The sequence below is a fragment of the Coturnix japonica genome, chromosome 4, assembly GCF_054131305.1.
Source record: "Coturnix japonica strain WE chromosome 4, WE-NBRP24, whole genome shotgun sequence".
Taxonomy (NCBI): Eukaryota; Metazoa; Chordata; class Aves; order Galliformes; family Phasianidae; genus Coturnix; species Coturnix japonica.
The window spans coordinates 20,150,739-20,170,428 of record NC_140666.1 but is presented as its reverse complement, the minus strand read 5'-3'; the positions used below and the strand labels follow the sequence as shown (position 1 = coordinate 20,170,428).

At 42.7% G+C, this 19,690-nt stretch overlaps 1 protein-coding gene across 5 annotated transcripts; it reads left to right on the top strand.

Annotated features, from left to right (window-relative positions):
* Positions 1–173: 173 nt before the first annotated feature.
* On the top strand, positions 174–17,352 carry RLIM (ring finger protein, LIM domain interacting). 5 transcript variants are annotated; one of them, XM_015860563.3, is made up of 4 exons: positions 174–335; positions 8,597–8,785; positions 9,639–9,722; positions 10,547–17,352. In XM_015860563.3, the coding sequence occupies exons 2-4, from the start codon at positions 8,617–8,619 to the stop codon at positions 12,073–12,075; spliced, it is 1,782 nt and encodes a 593-aa protein (XP_015716049.1). In that variant the 5' UTR covers positions 174–335; positions 8,597–8,616; the 3' UTR covers positions 12,076–17,352. The 5 variants fall into 5 exon arrangements, with proteins under 5 accessions (XP_015716049.1, XP_015716051.1, XP_085400881.1 ...); XM_085544755.1 differs by lacking the exon at positions 174–335 and adding an exon at positions 1,566–2,692; XM_085544754.1 differs by lacking the exon at positions 174–335 and adding an exon at positions 3,800–3,992.
* The last annotated feature ends 2,338 nt before the right edge of the window (positions 17,353–19,690 follow it).

Sequence of the window (19,690 nt, the reverse complement as noted above, 5' to 3'; positions counted from 1 at the left end):
AAAATGGCGGCGCCCCTCCCCTCAGCACAGCGCTGGAGCCGCTCTACCCATCTCGGCGGTGCTCCACTCTCCTCTCGTTGGTGCGCGTCCCCCACCCCCGCCCCGGAGGCTCCGTCTGCGCGTGCGCACAGGCCCGTTCCTTTACTTCCGCTGTCGGCTGCCGCTTCCGGGCCCCCGTTCCTTGGTAACAATGGAGCAGAAAATGGCCGCCTGAGAGGGAAGGCAGGGAGACGCTGCGGCTGCTTAGGGACGGACGGAGCGCGGCGAGCCGGCACCGAGCCCGCTGAGGACCGGAGAGAGCAGCGGAGTGACAGCTGAGGAGACGGCGGCGGGCGGTGAGTGCGAAGGCCTGGACGCGGACGTTCAAGATGGCACTGGGAAGGGAGAGGCCCAGGCCCAGGGGAGGCGGCGGCGGCCTCCGCCCGGAGATGGGGGCGGCCGGGGGGACTCGGGCTCCTGAGCCCCGCGGTGTGGATCTGCTCAGCGGGCTCAACCGGGCAGGACGGTCTCGGGTTCCAGCGGGGCTCGGCGGGCCGCAGCCGTTTGAGGTGGAGCGGGTCCGTGCTGGAGCCGGGGGCCGTGATGGCGCTGTGCCTGAGGCTGTGCCCTGCTGCTCCGGATCAACAGGGCCCCAAAGCACTGGGGATTTCTCCGCCTTCGCTTGTGGTGCGTGATAGAGGAGGGTCATTGGGGCTCCACCACCGCTGGACAGTTGAGTGGGCGGAGGGAGGGGGGGATCAGGGTTGGAAAAGGTTCTTTTTGGGTGAGGTGGAGTATCACGGCCACTGCCCCAGGCCTTGTGCTGCTTAGGGCCTGCTTGAAGATTCTCGGCTCTTCAGGTCTGTGTTTGCAGGTTAAGTTCCTTGCGTTAAGGCAGGAGCCCTGTTGGAGGTGAACAGAAGTAATTCTTGATCCCGTTGTGCCTTTTGGGAGGGTCGTGATCTTTGTGTGACCCGTTAAAAGCTGTTGTGATTGCTGTTGGTGTCTTATCCGCTTCACTTCACTTAGTCATGTAATATTTATTGTTACCTTGCTTCCTGTACACATTTTTCCTTCCTTTTTTAATGCTGTCTACAGACATTTGGAGTTTCTGTTTACTGTATTTCAAAACTGTTGTCAAGTGTTATGCTATATATACATCACTTTATTTTCCATTGTCAGCCTTAATGGAGGAGCAATATCAAGTTGTAGAATACGGACGTTTTGAGGTTCGTTATTTGTTTTGATTTTAGTGTGTAATAGGAGTCGGACACAAGATTTCACAGCACAAATACACTTTTTTAATTGAATGCTCTTGTTTGTGTATCTGCTTTTTTTGAGGTGATAGTTGTGAGGAGCCTGTAAACAAGGGTTCAGTTGGGACTGTATACAGTAGGGCAGTTGCATGTATGATATATTTCTCCTGTCTGTGTTGACAATATTGGTTGTTTTCAAGTTGTAAGTTGTCATGAAAACAATAGGGAAGTTCCAGTACTACTCAGTTCCATAATGTTAATTGCAGTGACTTGACAAGTGTTTTTAGGGGGAAAAAAAGCACATTTGGCTGCCCATTAGACAGTTAATCATCAAAACTGAGAGTTTAATGCTTGGTTTTGCTGGAATGACCAACTACCATTTAAAAAAAACTGCATTCCCTCTCCAAGTTTACCATTTGAGAATGAAACTAATTATAGTTTGCAGTCTTGTCACTTCTGCTGCTAACAAGGGGCGGCACAACGCGCATCATAGGATTAAGAGATGTTGGTTACGTTGGACCACTAAATGTAACAGTTACAGTATTCTGCTCATCAGCAATTCTGGCTGCATCAATGTTTTGTCAGTGAGAAACCACAAGCATTTTTTCAAGCTTGTAGTCATTGCCAGCAGTATCAAATTTATTTTCCATATTACTGAGTCCATGAACATACCAAGGTGTACTGGAAAGCAGTGTTGCAAGTTTCTGGTCTTCATTACATGTCTCTTTCCTGTATCAGTATTTTTAGAGTAATGTGATCCTTAAATGGAAGTGTTTTTAAAAACACTCATGTATTAATGTACTTGGCTCCTTTATTTCTGTATTCCCCATCCCTATGGAATTGTTTCAAAGTAAGTTTCTTCATCTTGGTAGAATTCTTATAGTTGCAGTAGGAGTATTGTACTTTTGTACTTTTTACAGCCATAATTTAATGACATTTACTTCAGCCCATAGATTGTATTTGAGTCCAGTTTAGTGAAGTTTTAACAAGTTACTTTGGTGTTCTAAGTTCCTCGAGTGCTTGACAAGAACAGCAACAACTGCGTGCACTGGGTTTCCTATGTGGGCTGTATTTGTAGTGAATCTGTCATTGTTGTTTTGGCCTTTTAGTAGAAGCTGTATTAGCAGTTCTGTGAGAAGGTGAGAGTAAATGTAGAGCTGGCTTTTCCAGTGGATGATCATTGGTTTTGTGCTTTCAGTAAACAGAAGTTCTCTTTCCTCAGAAATCAAAACACTGTGTGATGGGCATCAGTTCTGTGGCTACAACTTCCTTAGCTGTCAGTCCTGTTTACACTGCTGTCTTTCAGCGTCAGCACCAGTTACTTTCATGCAGAGTATTACTTCCCTGGAGCTCCAGCCTCGCTCTCCTGCCCGCTGATCTAGCAGGAATATGGAATATCACTACTCAGGGAAAGAGAAGTTCCATGAGACTTCTTCCAGTACTGGAAAGTCAGTAACGTGAGTGTGCTTAGCTTTCTCTGAGGTGATATCACCTCTGTCTGAGCATAGAAGCAATACTATATTAATTTTATTTTGATTTTTTTTGTGTGTGTGCGTGTGAAGAATGCTGTTCTAATAAGTCTAGGTTATAAAATGGGAAGTACCTGATTTTGACAATCCTTGTCTTATATTCAGAGCTTCGCCTTCATTCCCATGAGATCAGTGTTCTGAAATTGCAAAGCTCCACCCTTCTGTATGGAAGGTAACAATAGAAACCTGTAATGAATTGCTATGTGTTCTAGATATATTTGAAGCGGGGACAGTGGGCACTTACACAGTGAGAAGCCAAGTGTCTCATTCCTTCATACCAGTCTGTTCTGTCAAAATGTCTTCATTGTTAGTATTTTCAGCAACTGTTCTGTAAAATGGTTCATTTGCTTTCAGTCATTTAAAATGTATGTTCTGAATGACGTTTTGCTTCATGGGCTTTGCTTTGAAACACAATGGAGTGATGAAATATCCGAATCCATGTTTAATATTCCATATAAGCTGGTATTTAAGTTGTATAGTGGTCATAGAAGATGTTTCCTTTCAGCTGTCAGAAAGTGGTGTGTGCTCCATAGTGATTTTGGAGGCAAAGAGGGAGATCTTGAGTGCTTAGAATTTGTTCAGTAAGAATAAGTTCAGTAAGAAGTCTGATAATTGAATAGAGCATCAGAGTATCTGTAGCAAGCAAGAGTAGTAGGAAAAAAAGTGTGGGCGAAATTCATGATGCAGCTTTGAAATCTTGAAGAGTTTGTTCCTAATCTACATGTTAGAAATGATAACAAGTTAATTGTACTTATGCTACTGTAGCCTTCAGTCTCTTCACAAAAGACTTGTGTAGCTGCACAAAAAAAGCGAAAATCTTGATGCAACGAAGCTCCTTGTATAACGCAAATAGCTGTTTGATTCTAGTGTTTTATGGTATCTTTTTTCATTAATAAATAGGATTTACTGACAGTTCTTGCTTATACTTCTGAATTTGTAGTCTCGAGTGATGAAATATTTAAGATGTTCCAGTTAATGTCTTTTTGCTGGTTTTATATATTGAGAAATCAGGTACTGACTAGCATGGAAACTATTTCTTCTTCTTCTAGGAAAACCTAGTACTTGGACTGAGGAAGGCAGAGGGGAGTTGATACTGCATGTGAAGCTGGTTCTGTTTTTGCTTGAAGAACCTGGAGTACCAGAACTGCTCGTTATAGCTCTGTTCCTGTGTCATTTGAGAAATGGAATGGGAGACTTGTGTCTGAGGCTGGTCCTGCCAAACGTGGTGGTATGTTAGGGCTGCTGGAGTCAGAGTTCACAGAAAGTGTTTTCAACAGACAGCTGGGTTGCTCTTCTTATGTGGTGCTAAAATGTCCTTGAGGTATCTTCAGTGAAACTGGGGAAAAAATAGTTAACCAGAAACAAGCTAAGATCAAAATGAAAAGTATTCCTAGCTCCCACTACTGAGTTGCTTCTTTGAGTCAAAGGCTTTGATAATTACTTCAGACTGGATGTAGGTAGGCAAGGTGCTCTGCTGGTTGAAGTACCTAATTAAGATGAGGCTATGAATCATAAATGAGAAATTAGCCTTTTGCTGAGCACGTCTACGAGATGTTTATTCATATTGCCATCATCCTTCTTGTGTGTACAAAGGTATTAATTGCGTTGCTGGAACATGAGGTTAGTCAGGAAACGTTTAACATATGGGGCACTACAGATGCTCACGTAATGCTGAAATACTGGTAGCACCTAGATGGGGAACGTTGCGGGGGAGATCTTTGTGCAGCTATCTTGTGAGTTTCTGATTTGCTTGTGCAGTTTAATTAATTGCCGCTCTTCTCAAAATAAGTCATAAATCCTAATGAAGGCTTCAGGTTTAAGGTACTGTGTTTTCTTAGAACCCTGCAATTCGTGGGAGTAGATATAGTGATTAATCACTGACTTTTGGTTTTCTGGGAAGAACTGTGTGGTCCCTGAATGCTAAGCAATATGGAGATAGTGTTACTGCTGAAAGTAAATGGACAACTCAAGCACTTCAATACTGCCTGCTGTACCTTCAGGTATTTAGAATGGTAACTTTGTATTAAGGAACACCTGGATTCTTAAATCATTCCTGTCCAAAGAGTATTTACCTGCAAAAGAATGTGTTTGTTTGGTTTTTTAATTATAAACCCCTGTTTATTTTAGATGTGGCTCAATATGTTATCTTGTTTGGGGTGAACTTTAGGTGATTTTTCCTCTTTCCTGTGAAGAGATTTTCATTACTGGATATCTCAGCTACAGTTAGCAATAAATAACAGGCCTGAACTTCCTACTCACAGATGTGACCTTCCCCACCCTTTGTAAACTTAGTGCTGACAAGGGAGAGCATTAAAGGAGGAAATACTGGCTCTTCACTTAAATAAGAATGAAACCACTAGAAGAAAGAGAAGCAAGAGTTGAAGCACACCTGCTTATTAGATAATCAAATGCTGGTCGTTCTTCTGTGACTTAATAGCATACCTGCAGATTCTCCTTTGTCAGGTTACTCTATGTTGCTGTAGTCAACTTCCTTAAGCCAGTTGTAACGTTCTGTGGTGTGTAAGCTGAGAGCAGAATCCAGTTGATTCTGTGAGGCTCCACCATATTCAAATAGGAGTGGAGCGATACGTGCTACCACTATGGAGATCCTGCTGAAGGAAGTGTGACCTGCAGACCTTGGAATGGTTGAGTATGTTCTATCTGGTAGTGGAAGGCTCTGCAGTGGTGTAGGAGATGAGGCTTGAAATGGACAGAGCCCACAGTGAGGAGAGAAAGTAGTAGAAGCCTCAGAGCAGAGATCCTGTTTCTCTTGTACTGGTTTTAATGTCAGAACTCTAGTTAGAATATTGGCCAGTTTGCTATCAATGATAAGAATGGAAGAGTGTTGTTGCATATATTTCTGCCCCACCTGTTTTTGTCCATGTAAACATCCTGTAGAGATTCATAGTATTTAGAGGACGTTGAAGTGAAATGGTGTAGAACTGGGGTTCATTGGGCTGGTGTGCTCTGTTTTGCTGGCTCACATTTGGAAGGTACAGTGAGTATGTCACTAGTGGATGTAGCCCTACTGCAGATGGAACTGATTATCAAGATCCTCAGCTCTAAGGCTGTTTTCTTGGCAATGATATTTTTTTAATCTCAGCCAACAGCTGATCTTACAGTTTAAGAAGGAAGATGAGAACTGAGGGAGGAAGAAAGGGGTGCAGACCTGGAACCAGATAAGACTTTGTATTATTAACATTCCCTTAAGGTCAGCTGTTGAAGTACACACAGTGGTAAAGAGTATTTTTCCCAATATAACCTGTCTTGACACTTTTTTCCCTGACCAAGAATAGCATTCACTTTGTTTTCTGAAATAGAGCAGGCAAAGTCTTTGTATCAAGTGGGTATTGTATAGCCAGAGTGCCTGTGAGCATTAGATTTTGCAGTCTAAAGGGAAGTTTCAAAGCATAGGGAGTACAAATGCCATACTTTGCATATGTACTGTACTCTTTTAAAACCTGCTTGTTGAATTAGTGTAATACTTACAAATATGTTAATGTTGCAGTCTTTGTGAAGAGCGCGTTGTGTTTTAAGCTGGGTAAATATCAAGGTAGCAGCTATTTTGAGGGAAATATTTTATAAACAGCTTTTTGCTTCTCTTATCCCTTAGTAGGTTTTTGCATTCCCTTCTTTTTCTGTTTTGTGGTCTTTGCTTTGTTGTCATCTCCTTTAACAAATAAAAAATAAAAGGGGGAGGCGAGGGGGCAATGGTAGTTAAAGCTGTAATCCAGATTCCTAATACTAATGCATCTTTCTGGGTTTTCTTTTGGGTTCAAGTCTCTCATTCTACTCAGTGTTCAGGTGATTCGTGTAAAAAGCAGCTTTGCATTTCTGATATTATCTTGAGGATGAAAATGTCTTGAGGTTAGTTGGGGTCATAATTCTGCTACAGAAAGCTTGTAAAAAGCTGTTTGAGTTTCAAGCCAGCTGTCCTCGTTAGAAGTATGTGTCTGAGATCTGAAGGGCGTACAGATTTCATAACAGGCCAGTCTGAGCTGAATCTACCTGCTGGAACTGTTGTGCAACTTCCCCTGTGAATGGCTTCATTTATCAGTGTGTTTGACAGTGCATCACATGCAACTCTTCAGATTGTACCAGGGATGTAGGAAATCGGAGACAGCTGGTAGGCTGCCATTTGAAACGCTAGTAAGCCAAGTGGTTGCTGCTGCTTATTGATTTAAAAATAGATAAATAATAATAATAAAAATGGCAGAAATTAAATGGGCTAAAAAGCAGTAACTTTCCACGCCTGTAACGGTGGGCAGTCAAGACATTTGTGCCTTACTGTGACTAACCTGAAAGCAAGTTTTAATGTTAACACCTTAATTTGAGACGGGATTGGAGTAACTATTTCCTCATCTGGAAGCCTGTAATAGTGGGATGGCCTATCCTATGGAATTTTGTACTGTTCCACACCGGGGAGATACCAGGGCACTTTAATTTTCACTATAGCAGTGGAAATAAACTACTCTTGGAGATTCCATGGTGCTTGTCTTCTGTGGAGAAGCACTAGTGTTAGCTGTGGGCAGTCAGTACAGCTGTGCTGACGTACAATAGAAGTTACTTTTTGCATTAGACAGATGTCTAAGTGTTGGATGTTTTGCAGTAAGAAGCAAAAAGCTTTATTCTTCCGGTATTTTTGTGTCACATGAAACATGGTTTGAATGAAAGGAACATTTTTTAATAGGGAATATTATTACCGAGCTTTTTAGCATGCAGAGGATTAGCGTGTTAATCACCTCTCTGGGTAACCAGATTCTACCAGTTGTACAGGAAAATTCTTAATGTTGTGAATAGCAAGCTATAATGATTAAAGAAACTAGTTATTTTAGCTTCATTTGATGTATTTGCATGGTGCAACCAGTGCCAGAATGTCTCCTGCGCTTGCAGGTGTTTTAATTTTGATCAAATACAGGCATCGTGTTCATGGATTACTTTTTTGTTTTGAGACATCATTGAAGATCTCATAAAAACGAAAATAAGAGGAGCAGATGAGAGTGAAAGAAAAAGTTCTTTGTAGCATAAGTTATGACGTGTATATACACATTGAAGCTTTGTCCTGCAATTTGTTTTGTTATTAACATCAGAAATTCACCAACTACTGACTGGAACTTGCAAGCAAATTCTCTTGACACGGAACCACAGAGCTGATTGTACAACCCATTCCCTCTTCCCTTTTACTTTATTTGTTTTTTTCGGGTGGGAGGAAACTAATAGCCTTTTTTGTTGTGGGTTTTTCTTTTTCTTTTTACATGTACAGTGTTCTGTAGCATCTTCAGACTCATTTGAATCTGAAATAATCCAACCATTCTGTTTAAAACTGACTTGGATTTTGAAGAGTGTCTCGTAGTTGTCAGCAAACTTGATTGTTTCCTGTTTTCTTTGCTATGGTGCAAAGCAGGAAAAAGTGATAAGTGTTTAATTCTGTGTCCTTTTAGAGCTAGAGCGCATAAGCATGGATGGCTTGTACCTTGTACTGTGCTGCTTTGTGGCACAGCAGGAACTTTTGTGCTCTTTTAGGTAGTTGTAGTAGCAGGAATATCTTAGGGTAAAGAGCAGACAGTTGTAGGCAGCTAGTAAGCTGATAACGTGTCTTGTGTTTGTACTTGTAACATTTTTTGAGTGTTGGTAATGATGGCTGTTGTTTGTACTCAAAGCGGGGAAATATTTCATTTTGTTATATTGCAACTTAACTGAAACTTCATTAGCAAAGTCTTTCTCCTCAGAATTTAAAGGTGAATAATGTATTACCAGTTAGTCATGTCTAAATATTGTGCTCCGTTTCATTAAGTTCATTAAGGATGATTTTTTTTTTAAATTATTTTTTAGACATTATTCCATTTGCCAAGATGGAAAGCTCAGATTCTAGTGATAAAGGAAATATTGATCAATCAGAAGCACAACGTCAGAGTCAGCTAGATCGCTTAGATCGAGAAGAAGCTTTCTATCAGTTTGTAAACAACCTGAGTGAAGAGGACTACAGACTTATGAGAGACAACAACTTGCTAGGAACACCAGGTATGTAATGCTTGTGTATGTACATCTTACTACATTTACTTGGAAGTGATTTGGTTTTTTTTCTGTTTTTAATCTCTTTCATCCATTTAGTTCATGTGCTGCAGTTGCATTCCATGTTAGGGAGTAGCTTCCTGCCAGTTTGTGTGCCCTCAAAATAGAGGGCACTGACTGGCAGTGAGGGATTTGGGATGGTGTGGATTCAGCAGGTATGGAGGTCTAGTGTTCATACCTCTTGATGGGAACATCCAGAACTGACCCAGTTATGGCTGCTTAGTCTACTTTGATAGAACAGTAATCACCTTTAAGCATGTGTGAAAATTTCCTGCTGATGTTATAAGTTCATAACTAGGCTAATTAATCTGGTACAAGATTCTGCAAGGGTGTTCTTATGTCTGTTTTCAATTGACTTATTAAACTGGCTCTTTATAGAGTGATGCCTAATTGAAGCCAGTTATAATTTAAAACTAATTCAGACTTCTTTTTGTGCTTGTGTGGTGTTTTTTTTGTTGTTTGGTTGATTTATTTTCAGTACTCTGGGTAGTCATTTAATTGGTTTAGGATGGAAAAAAAGAATGCTGATGAGTTGTAGTGGTTGCAGTACAGTACCAGAAGGCCCATCTGTCTTCTTTGAGTAGGTTTGAAACTGTTAGATCCTTCAGCCTCAGCAACTTATTTGGGACAGTGGTGCTGAAGTGTTTGAATTCCCCTTATAACTACTTGCTTGTCAGTCTCATTATGACAGAATTTAATTAAAACAAAAACAGTGGCTTGTACCTTCTTTAGAAACTTTGATAATGCTTGCCATACATATGAGTTGGAAATATTTTTGGAAAATTTTGCTTATTTTTCTAAGGTGAAATTACTGAAGAAGAGTTGCTGAGAAGGCTGCACCAAGTTAAAGAAGGTCCGCCACAGCAAAACAGTGATGAGAATAGAGGTATATACAGTATTTGTGAAAACTCTTAACTTTAGCATCCGATACGGACCTTAACTTGAGTGCAGGAGTGGAACAAGTTAAGCCTAGGCAGGTGCAAGGTGAGCTTTGTTTCAAAACTAAATGAACGTTATGTCTGATATCTGCTACGAAGATCATTTTGGGACAGATTTCACCCATAACACCTCTGTTACTTGCAGCAAGCTAAAATTTCATCCAGGGTTCTTATCTGCTTTTTAGATTGTTTTCCTTCTTAACTTCTGCTCCCTTCTGGGATGTTTTCTGTCAATTTTTGTGTTTTTGTTCATCGTTCTTCCCTTCCAAGGGTGCTCTATTGCTTTTTTCATCGCCTCCCTAAAGAGGTTGGTGGAGGATTCTTGGAGTTTGCTGCTGGGGTTCATTCTTTAACAAGATGGGTTGCTATAAAACTATTCTTCAAATAAAGACTCAGGACAAACATATTTCTCTGCTTAGCAGTCACTATATTGCTTAGTTGTTTGGAAAGAAAAACACAGAACATTGATGTGACACCTGAAATACAGCTCTCCATTTATTTACGATAAATAATGTATTACTTTGATTTGGCTGCCGTGTGATGACTGCAGCCTGTCTGTATGTATTAGAAAAAAAGTCCACTCCTGCTTCTTTACCAGAGCTCTGGTAGATAAGAATTGTAATGCTATTTATGAAGTCGCAGTTACATTGGATAGTGTTAAGTGCTTCTAGACAGTCGCATTTTAAACTATAAGCAGTTATTTTCTTGGAAAAGATCACTTCAGAATTAGCTCAGTGCTCTAATTTTGGTAGTTCCTTGTCTTTTTTTACAGGTGCGGAGTCCACAGAAGATGTTTCAAATGGAGATTCTATAATAGACTGGCTTAATTCAGTCCGACAGACCGGAAATACAACACGAAGTGGGCAGCGAGGAAACCAATCTTGGAGAGCTGTGAGCCGGACTAACCCAAATAGTGGTGACTTCAGATTCAGTTTGGAAATAAATGTCAACCGTAATAATGGGAACACAAATCCGGAAACTGAGAATGAGCCATCTGTAGAGCCTTCCGGTGGGGAGGATTTGGAAAACAGCCAAAGTGACTCTGAAATTCCAAGGTCTGAATCACCATCTGTAAGGCAGCCTGGATCAGAAAGGAGCACTTCAGAAGAGTTAACTGAGGAAGCTTCTCCTAGAGGGCAGAGGAGAGCGAGAAGTAGGAGCCCAGAACAGCGGAGAACACGGGCTAGGACTGATAGAAGTAGGTCACCTATTAATCCAGTGAGTGAGGCTCCTCGCAGGTCTCATCACAATACATCATCTCAAACGTTTGACCATTCTGCAGTGAATGAAGCTGAGGGAAGCTCTAGAACTAGGCAGCATGTGACGTTAAGGCAGCATGCAGTGGGGACTGAGATTCCTAGCGAAAATGCAGTTCTGTTTTCAGCCCCTGAAACAAGACCTGTTCCTCAAGCAGCAGGTTCTTCAGAAACTAATGGTGCCGGTGAGTCTGCAGCTCCTGGACAGAGGCCTCCTACCATAGTACTCGACCTCCAGGTGAGAAGAGTTCGTCCAGGAGAGTATCGGCAAAGGGACAGCATAGCCAACAGAACTCGGTCTCGGTCCCAGACTCCCAACAACACGGTCACTTACGAAAGCGAACGGGGAGGGTTTAGGCGTACGTTTTCACGTTCAGAACGGGCTGGAGTGAGAACTTATGTCAGTACCATTAGGATTCCAATTCGTAGGATCTTAAATACAGGCTTAAGTGAGACTACATCAGTCGCAATTCAGACTATGCTAAGGCAGATAATGACAGGCTTTGGAGAGCTGAGTTACTTTATGTATAGCGATAGCGACGCAGATGCTAGTGGCCCAACTCCAAATCAGAACGTGGATGCTTCTGAGCCGCAGAACGGAGGAGGTGGTAGTTCAAGCAATGAAAATACAGATGTTAGCTCAGGGGAAGTGTTTGAAGGTAGTAATGAAGGTGGTTCAACATCTGGTGCCAGACGGGAAGGTCGGAATACGAGAGGATCGGTCACATTTGAAGAAAGTGGTTCTCTACCATTCCTTAGCCTAGCACAGTTTTTCCTACTAAATGAAGATGATGATGACCAACCAAGAGGACTCACCAAAGAACAAATTGACAACCTAGCAATGAGGAATTTCGGTGAGAGTGATGCTCTGAAAACATGTAGTGTGTGTATTACAGAGTACACGGAAGGAAACAAGCTTCGTAAATTGCCTTGTTCTCACGAGTATCACGTCCACTGCATCGATCGCTGGTTATCGGAAAATTCCACTTGTCCCATTTGTCGCAGGGCAGTCTTAGCTTCTGGTAACAGAGAGAGTGTTGTCTAAATGAGATCTGAATTTATGGCTAAGCAGCTAGTGTAATAGTGATGGGCAAAGAAGTCACTTCCTTTATGGCCACTTTTTGAGTGGTAACTCAATGTATAGTAATTACTTGGAGTGAATCTTCCCTCATGAAAGAATTTTCTCTGAATCCAAGCTTTTAAAGTTGGAAAAATTTGTTAGGGTTTTCAAGATCTAGTTGGTTCATGTGATGAATTTCATTTGTCCAAAGACATCTACTCACTTAAAAATACTTCTTTCTTTATGAAGGGTAATAAGTTCTATCCCCTTCCTCCTCCAGTCCAATAAACGTTTTGTCCTCAACATTGTGCTTATGAGTAGTCTTTCTGGGAAGTCATCCCAGCTAAATGCGCAAGAGTCATAGAGGAATTTTTGCAAGAAATCCAACTGACTGAAAAAGTAACCTGAATTTAATTGTGTACTTGAAAATAGTTTTAATTTTCATACTGGGTTAATATTGGACGTGTCTGTGTAAATAACACTAATGTTAGCCCTTTCCCCATCACTATGGCACGCTGTAGGATGAGCTGTTAGCTTAATTGGGATATTTATCTTGTTGTGGAAATATAAGAATTGCCTATGCTTGTTTAAATAAAAAAGAAAAATCTGTTTTAAAATTGTAAAGCTTTTTTGTAGAAGCTCAGTACTTTTCCAATGCACTGTTGTATTAACGCATTAAGAATTAAAATTGTACCACGCTTAGAAATTGAGAATGCTTTTCATACAAAACCCACCACAGAGAGAGCAAACTAAATACAGGAGAGCTGCTTTTATAACTGTGTACCTGTCAAGAGCAGTGCATATCTGTACTATTCATGTGAACAACTACTGTAATATAAAAGCAGTTGAATTGGACACTTAATTGCCTTTAAAAATTGAAGCGGAATGTTTATAACTGCAGTGTTTTGGCTCAGTAATGCAACCCAAAAAGATGATAAAAATTAGAAACTGTTCTAATGGTTGGTTATTTCTTTGTGTGGTTGCTAATATGTAATAATACAAACCAATGTGCACCAGCTCTTTTGGTGACGTTTGCCCTATTTTTGTATTTTTCCTTGAAATTTTGAGGTGACCCTGTGTAATTCTTCAGCAGACAAATACTGATAGATTGGGTTTTTTTTCCCCACACCAGCTTGAACAATATTAAGTAATCTCTGGATCTATTTAGTGAACATGCTGATGTGTATCCACTGTTCTTAGCCTGACTCAAGTTCTGCAAAGGAATAATTATGAACTGGAAAAGAGACTCATTATTAGAGTGCTAGATTAAATATGAAAACTATAACCGATTGCTGGAGTATATTTAATGTTAAGATTGGCAATACATTTAAAAGCAAACAAAACAACACCCTCATACTCCTATTGAAAAGACTGAAATCTTAAATTTAAAAGTATGTATGTGGTGTATAGAAATAGAGAATTGGAAAATGTATTTCCTCCTGGATGTGGTGGCCCTGCAAGAGCAGGGATAGGACCAGCTGGACTCAAAGGTCCTACCATCCACACCCAGTCAGGGATTGTGTACCTCAGCTATCATTGTGTCGGGGAGCTGTCACTCCTCTTCAATGAGCCATTTCTGTTTTATTCTCTAGTGACTGTTTTTTCTAGCCTATATCTGCACCAAAAAAAGCAGTATATTTTTGATCTTCAGGGCATAGTTCGAAAGGGATATGAACTGCTCTTGCTGGCTATATGGGAAATGTTGCTTTCTCCTCAGATGACAAAACCAAAGTTGGCCTACCTTTTTTTTTTTTTTTCCTGATTAAAATACATTTTTTGGTGTGTTACAGTGGTGGATGCATAAAATATAGTCTCTGCTCTAAGCCATTTTAATGTCTCATCAGCTAGTTAAGGATTTCACAGCGTCCCAGAATTCCAGTATTTTTTTGTGTGTGTGTGCATTTCGTGGCGTTTGGCTTAGTGGGAAACCCTGACTATGAGCTCGCTTTCCTCCTGTTGGGACACACCATCATGGCAGAGGGAATACATGTGGTGTCATTATTTCTTTTCCTTTTTTACAGAATAAATAAGCTCATGTCCTTACTGTTTTTTTCCCCTCTGATATGCATCACTGTAACGTTGGAAGTTCAATATTAATTTCAGGTGCTGGACTCTTATGAATGTGGGTAATACATTTGATGCCAAATCTTCCTCAACAAAATAACGCTTCTGAATTTCCTCCGGTAGCATTCGCATAGCAAATGTGTGCTATCAGTTGCCAGTAGCTTTATTGACTTAATGGAGTCTTGAATTAGAAGGGAAAAAACACTTCTCTGCATGAATGCTGTTTTAGTTTTTGAGAATCTGGCGTGTATTTCTGAGGTCTAAGAATGGTGACCAGAAAGTAAGGAGCCCACTAGTGCTAATTAACGCAAGGCACGGCTGTGATGCGTGTCATTCAACATACATAGCTTTCTTTTTCATGTTCTGAGTTTCCAGTAACTGTATCCTTCGGAAGACTCACCATTACAGTTTTGTTATAGCTTAATAGTGGCATGCCTTAACATTTTATCTTTCTGTAACGATAGCAACTAATAAAATGTTGGAGGTTTCCCAAATGGTACCAGGAATAAATAATTTGTCGTAAAATGGCTTGGATTGGAAGAGACCACAAAGATCATCCAGTCCCAATCCCCTGCCATGGGCTGGTTGCTCCTCACCAGCCCAGGGCTCCCATCCAGCCTGGCCAGGGGTGGTGCACACACAGCTCTCTGGGCAGCTTTTACCAGTGCCTCACCATCCTCTCAGTAAATAATTTCCTCCAATGTCTGATTGAAATCATCCCCTCTGGTCCTGAGAATTTAACCTCCATTAAGAAGCCCTTGAACATTAGTGTTTTATATGCCTTTTCTGATACCGAGTGCTGGGGGCTAGTCGCCCAACACTTGGAAGAGTTGGCAAGAATTAAATTGCTGGTACAACCAAGAGCTCAGTGTTACTGACTTATCTGTCAGTCTCTGCAGCAGTTCTGGGGAAGAGTAATATCCCCTCTACTCAGAGCTGCATCTGGAAGCTCAGTGTTCATGAATGCCTTTCTGCTGTACCAGAAACCCCCCGTGTTCTGCACCACAGTCGTAGGGCTGAGTTTTGTGAGAAGTTCCCCAGTGCTGCATTTTACCCTAATACCTTGAGGTGATTTAATTTCTCTACTTCTCAGGTTGCATTGCAGATAGGAAAAGTCAATATTTACGTTTTGGTCGCTAATGAAACATCAATTGCTATAATTGAAAAGGCTCCCAATTAACCTATTCTACAGCTTCAAAGTTATTTTGGCATTGGCTGTTTGTACCCATTGCTTCCCTCAGTTAACACGTGGTATTGCAGGTGGAATGCAGCATCTTGCCTCGTAGTTACAACCGTATGAAGGGCCAAAATGGCCATTTGGGCGACTTTAAGATGCCTGAAAGAAATAGAGCAGAGGCAGCCCCGCTGCATCAGCCGCCTGGTTCCTAGTGCCACCTTGTGGGAGCCTCTCAGCCTTCTGCAGAGCCATGATAAAGCCAGTTCGTCCCTTAGAGCAGCATGGTTGCTTTTCCACTGAAGGCTTTTGCTTAATTTTGGAGGGGGATTCCCTGTTATCAGCTGCCTCAGTAGTTACGGTGGTGTTTGCAAGCAACGAGCCGCCCACGCTGCAGATGTGAGTACCTGTCTGGCTGGTGGGTGAGCTGAGTTCCTTTCTTCGGGGACAGCGCTGTGTCTGCAGGACCTCCGTGCTGTGAAAGCAGCCACAAGGCCAAAACCTAAAAGAACACACGGCACTTTTAACTTCAGGGTGTGTCTGATAGTTCAGCTCAAATTGCGAACCGATAAGGAGCTGTGGGTGCTTTCCTTTTTCCTTTCAATCAGGTCTTTATCTATTCAAAGGCTGTAAAGACTCGTTCCTGGTGTTTGTTAGATTTCCCTTTTACACGTGCACTTTTTAATTACCTGCAAGACGTTTGGGCTTTTTTTTTTGCAAAGAACTTGCAGGCAGTCAATTGACTTGTTTTAAACACAGTTTCATTACTGTAGCAACCGCATGCATAGAAATTACTCGTTAAACGTTTAAAGACTTTTAGTAGGAAGTATTAATGTGCGTGCACAGCAGCTGCACTAACGTGATACTCTACCAGTTTTGAAGGAGCCATAATTGTCCATTGTGTCAACTTGCAAACTAATGTATTTCCCACTAATGTTGACACAATGGGCCGTAATGACTGTCATTCCCGTTTCCTGTCAGTTAGCTGGATTATGCAAATACGTCGGGCCAGAGGACTGTTTCCCCGTCTAATTGCAGTGGATGTTTATCTTGTGATGGTTGCCTACACAATGGGGAGGTTCCGCATGGTGTCTAATCAGAGAATCTAGCTGGAAGATGAGAGGAGGGCTGGCAGGGCTGACCATGGCTGTGACTATTAGCAGTGTGATGTTTTCTGAGTCTCCCAGCATCGCCTTCACTGTCACACCCCAACACAGAGGTCCATCCAATTGGCTTGAGCTGCAGCCTTACCTTTGACTTGAGAACCTTTCTGTTACCCTACTGCGTATGTTCGTGCTGCCTGATGTCTCATTTTCTCCTCCTGTGGGGACTTGGGTTGCATGATGAGGAATGTAATGATGTTTGGAGCTGATGAGGTGCACCGTTGTTATGGGCATCTGCCTGCTCGCTTTGGATGAGAGTTGGCTCAGAGCCACGATAAGGGAATTTATAACAAATTCAGAAGCATTTCCAATCACTGCACGCACCAGGCTGTTTGTTTGTTCTTGACTAGAGAGGAATGAAAGAGGGTGAAGATTGATGATAGCTTACCCAAAGTACATTAAAGTTGTGTTGTGTTAAAAAAAGAAATTTGCATCTGTTAAAGCAGGGCTTCCCAACCTCTTCTTGAGGCATCCTTTTTGTTTTTTCCTCTTACAGGGAAGCATACTTTTGGATTTGTTTCGCTTATTTTATGTGGTTTTGATCCTTCAGCTGAAATACCCGAGCTCCCTTCCTGAATCTCACTCTGCTGTAAAGCTGTTGGTTGGGAAGCCCTGAATTCAACTGAGAATGTAAGAGTTTTCTTTTTTTCTCTTTTTTAAATTTGATTTATTTTGGTTGCTGTTTTGTACAGTGCTTTACATCTGTTTATACTCGACTTGTTTAGTACCAAATGGTACTCTGAGGTCATCAGACAACAGTTCGATCAGATTCGATAGCTAATATTTAGGAGGAGTTTGTTCCCTATGTAAGATGTCATAATGCAAATTTAAATAGACTCAATAAAATGCATGAAGTGATAATTCTGTGCTTGATCATCACTCCTTGGGTTTATTCTTCTTACACTGGGAATGTGCCGGAGTAAATACTGAAGGATGTGGTAGAAACATACGCGCTTTTCCCTTGAAGCTGAAAAGACCTGGAATGGTACGGAGTTAAGTTCTCAGAAGAGTTTATTGCTCCTTAGTACATAAACCAGAAGCAATAAATCTATGTGCCAGACTTGTGTAAATCTGTCAGTAGATAGCATGGGGCACCAAAGCTGTACATTAGCTTTCAAGTGGTAGCTGATAGTTTTATGGGTGCCCATCAGGGACCGGGGCTGAGTGCTGAGTCCCACTGGAAATACACTGAGCGCCTCACGGTGTTTGTGGCTTTCATGAGAAGCTCTCACATATGGCTAAAAGCTTCACCCTAAATTTAGTAGCTGATGTACGTGCAAATGCTTACTTGAGTGGGAAGGAAATTTTGTAGGGTGTGGGAAGCTTGGAAGCTTGCTTTATTGCCGGCGCTTCCCTCACCTCATTCTGGTCCTTGAGGAGGAAGCCAAGGCCGTTCCTGGGCCGGGGCCTGATGGCATCGCAGCAGAAGACGGGGAAGGATGGCAGTGTTTGGATGCAGACACACGGTGCCCTGTCTGTTGGGTGCCATCCAAGCTGGCAGCAGTCTCACAGCTAGGCCGATGCTTGGCAGCGCTGTATGGGATAGTCTGGCTATGGAAAGGAGGAAGGTTGGTGGGCTTCCCAAGGGATGTGCGGAGCGCAGATTCTGTTCAGGATTCTATAGTATGAGCTGTTCCCAGCTGCCAGGGGCTGCATCTGGAGCTCTGTGGTCTGTCTGCTCTGACCGGTTCAAACTGAAATTGGAGAGGGCCCTGCAGCCTGTTCCCTGACAGGAATTCTGTTAGGCAGTGCAGAGGCGGGGAGGAAAGCGGAGCTCTTTGCTGTGAGCCCATCCTTCCCAACTGCTGTGTGTCGGGACCTGTTTGGGGGCTTTTAACATAATGAATCTAAACTCAGCTGCGTTGTGGCTTCCTAAGCCCTCACAATAAAGTTATATGGGGAAAACTAAGCCCTCTTTTTAGTCTTAAACGAGATGATATTGTCTTTGACACTAATGAGATGCTGATGCTGCATGCTCCAACTGTTTCCCTGAATAAATCCCCTGCTGAGCCAAGCATGTGAAAGAGCAGGCATCGAGCCTCCGCGACAAGGACCGCTTCATCGAACAGAGTCAGGCTGCGCTGTTGGCGTAGGGTGTTTTCACACATTGCCATGCACTGCTGGCAGGTCCAGGGCTCCCAAGAAAAACAGCTTGTGCAGGGCACGGTCTGTGTGGTGGCACCGAGGCACTGCTTGGCGTGCTGCAGTGGGACAGCAGCGAGCAGAGCTGTGACTGCAGTGAGTGTCACTGCTGTGATGGGGCCGCACTGCCATCCAGGGGGACCTTGAAAGGCTGCTGACAGGGTGTCCTGGGATGCATTAGGCAAAGCACTGCCTAAAGGAGATTAAAGGAGGTGGTCCTGCCCCTCTGTATGGCACCGGATGGACCCACAGGTCCCTTCCAGCTTTAACCAGTCATAAGTTAACCAACCTATGCTATTGTGCGAGTAGGTGAAATTGTGATGTGCAGTGGTAGACATAAATTAATCTCTGTAGGCACTGCTGACTTCTATATAAATCAGATTCACTTGGAAACGATGCTGGTGGTGCCTTGGGGATGAGTTTGCTTCAGTTTGTAATGATGAGAGCTAGTGGGAATGGAGGACAGAGAAGGAGATGGGAAAGAAGGGTGAGCACAAAGCAGGGAGGCTAAGGAAGGGAATAGCAGGATGCAAACAGGCAGGAAGAAGGCTGGCATGAAGTCTGGCAGCCCAGTAGGTAATGGGACAGTGACATTCGAGGCGGTTTGTAGTGTGGGGATGGGGGTAACAGAGTGATTTATTTCCAGTGGGCTTCAGCGGGAGGGCTGGGAAAAGGCTTCCAAGCTGCAGTGAGCACGGCTGGTGAAAGCATCAACGTGGGCGGGAGAAGGCAGCGGGGCCAAGCATGCTGGGGGACGAGGCGCAGGCCACGTACACTGGACTGAACAATGCTGCAGATGGGCCGATAACGGATTTATAGCCCAGCAGCACAGCGCCTCGGAGGAAGAGATGAGAGTCACAATAGCTGGAGCCCTGCTCACCCAGCACACACCAGCACACCAAAACAGCCCTCAAATACCATTCTTATATGTATGCATACATATTTTTTCATCCCTTGTTTTGCCTTGCTGCCACGGTTTCCAGCATTTCCTCCTGCTGCTCTGTGTTAAAGCCCCTTAGACCCAAGCAGGCACTGCTGCTCCTGGTGCCCCATACCA

What these genes read in the sequence shown, in the direction of transcription:
- RLIM (XM_015860563.3), top strand. Translation starts at nt 8,617, where the DNA reads ATGGAAAGCTCAGATTCTAGTGATAAAGGAAATATTGATCAATCAGAA. An exon ending in CAACTTGCTAGGAACACCAG is followed by an intron (nt 8,786 to 9,638) that starts GTATGTAATGCT and finishes TATTTTTCTAAG; the next exon opens with GTGAAATTACTGAAGAAGAG. An exon ending in AAACAGTGATGAGAATAGAG is followed by an intron (nt 9,723 to 10,546) that starts GTATATACAGTA and finishes CTTTTTTTACAG; the next exon opens with GTGCGGAGTCCACAGAAGAT.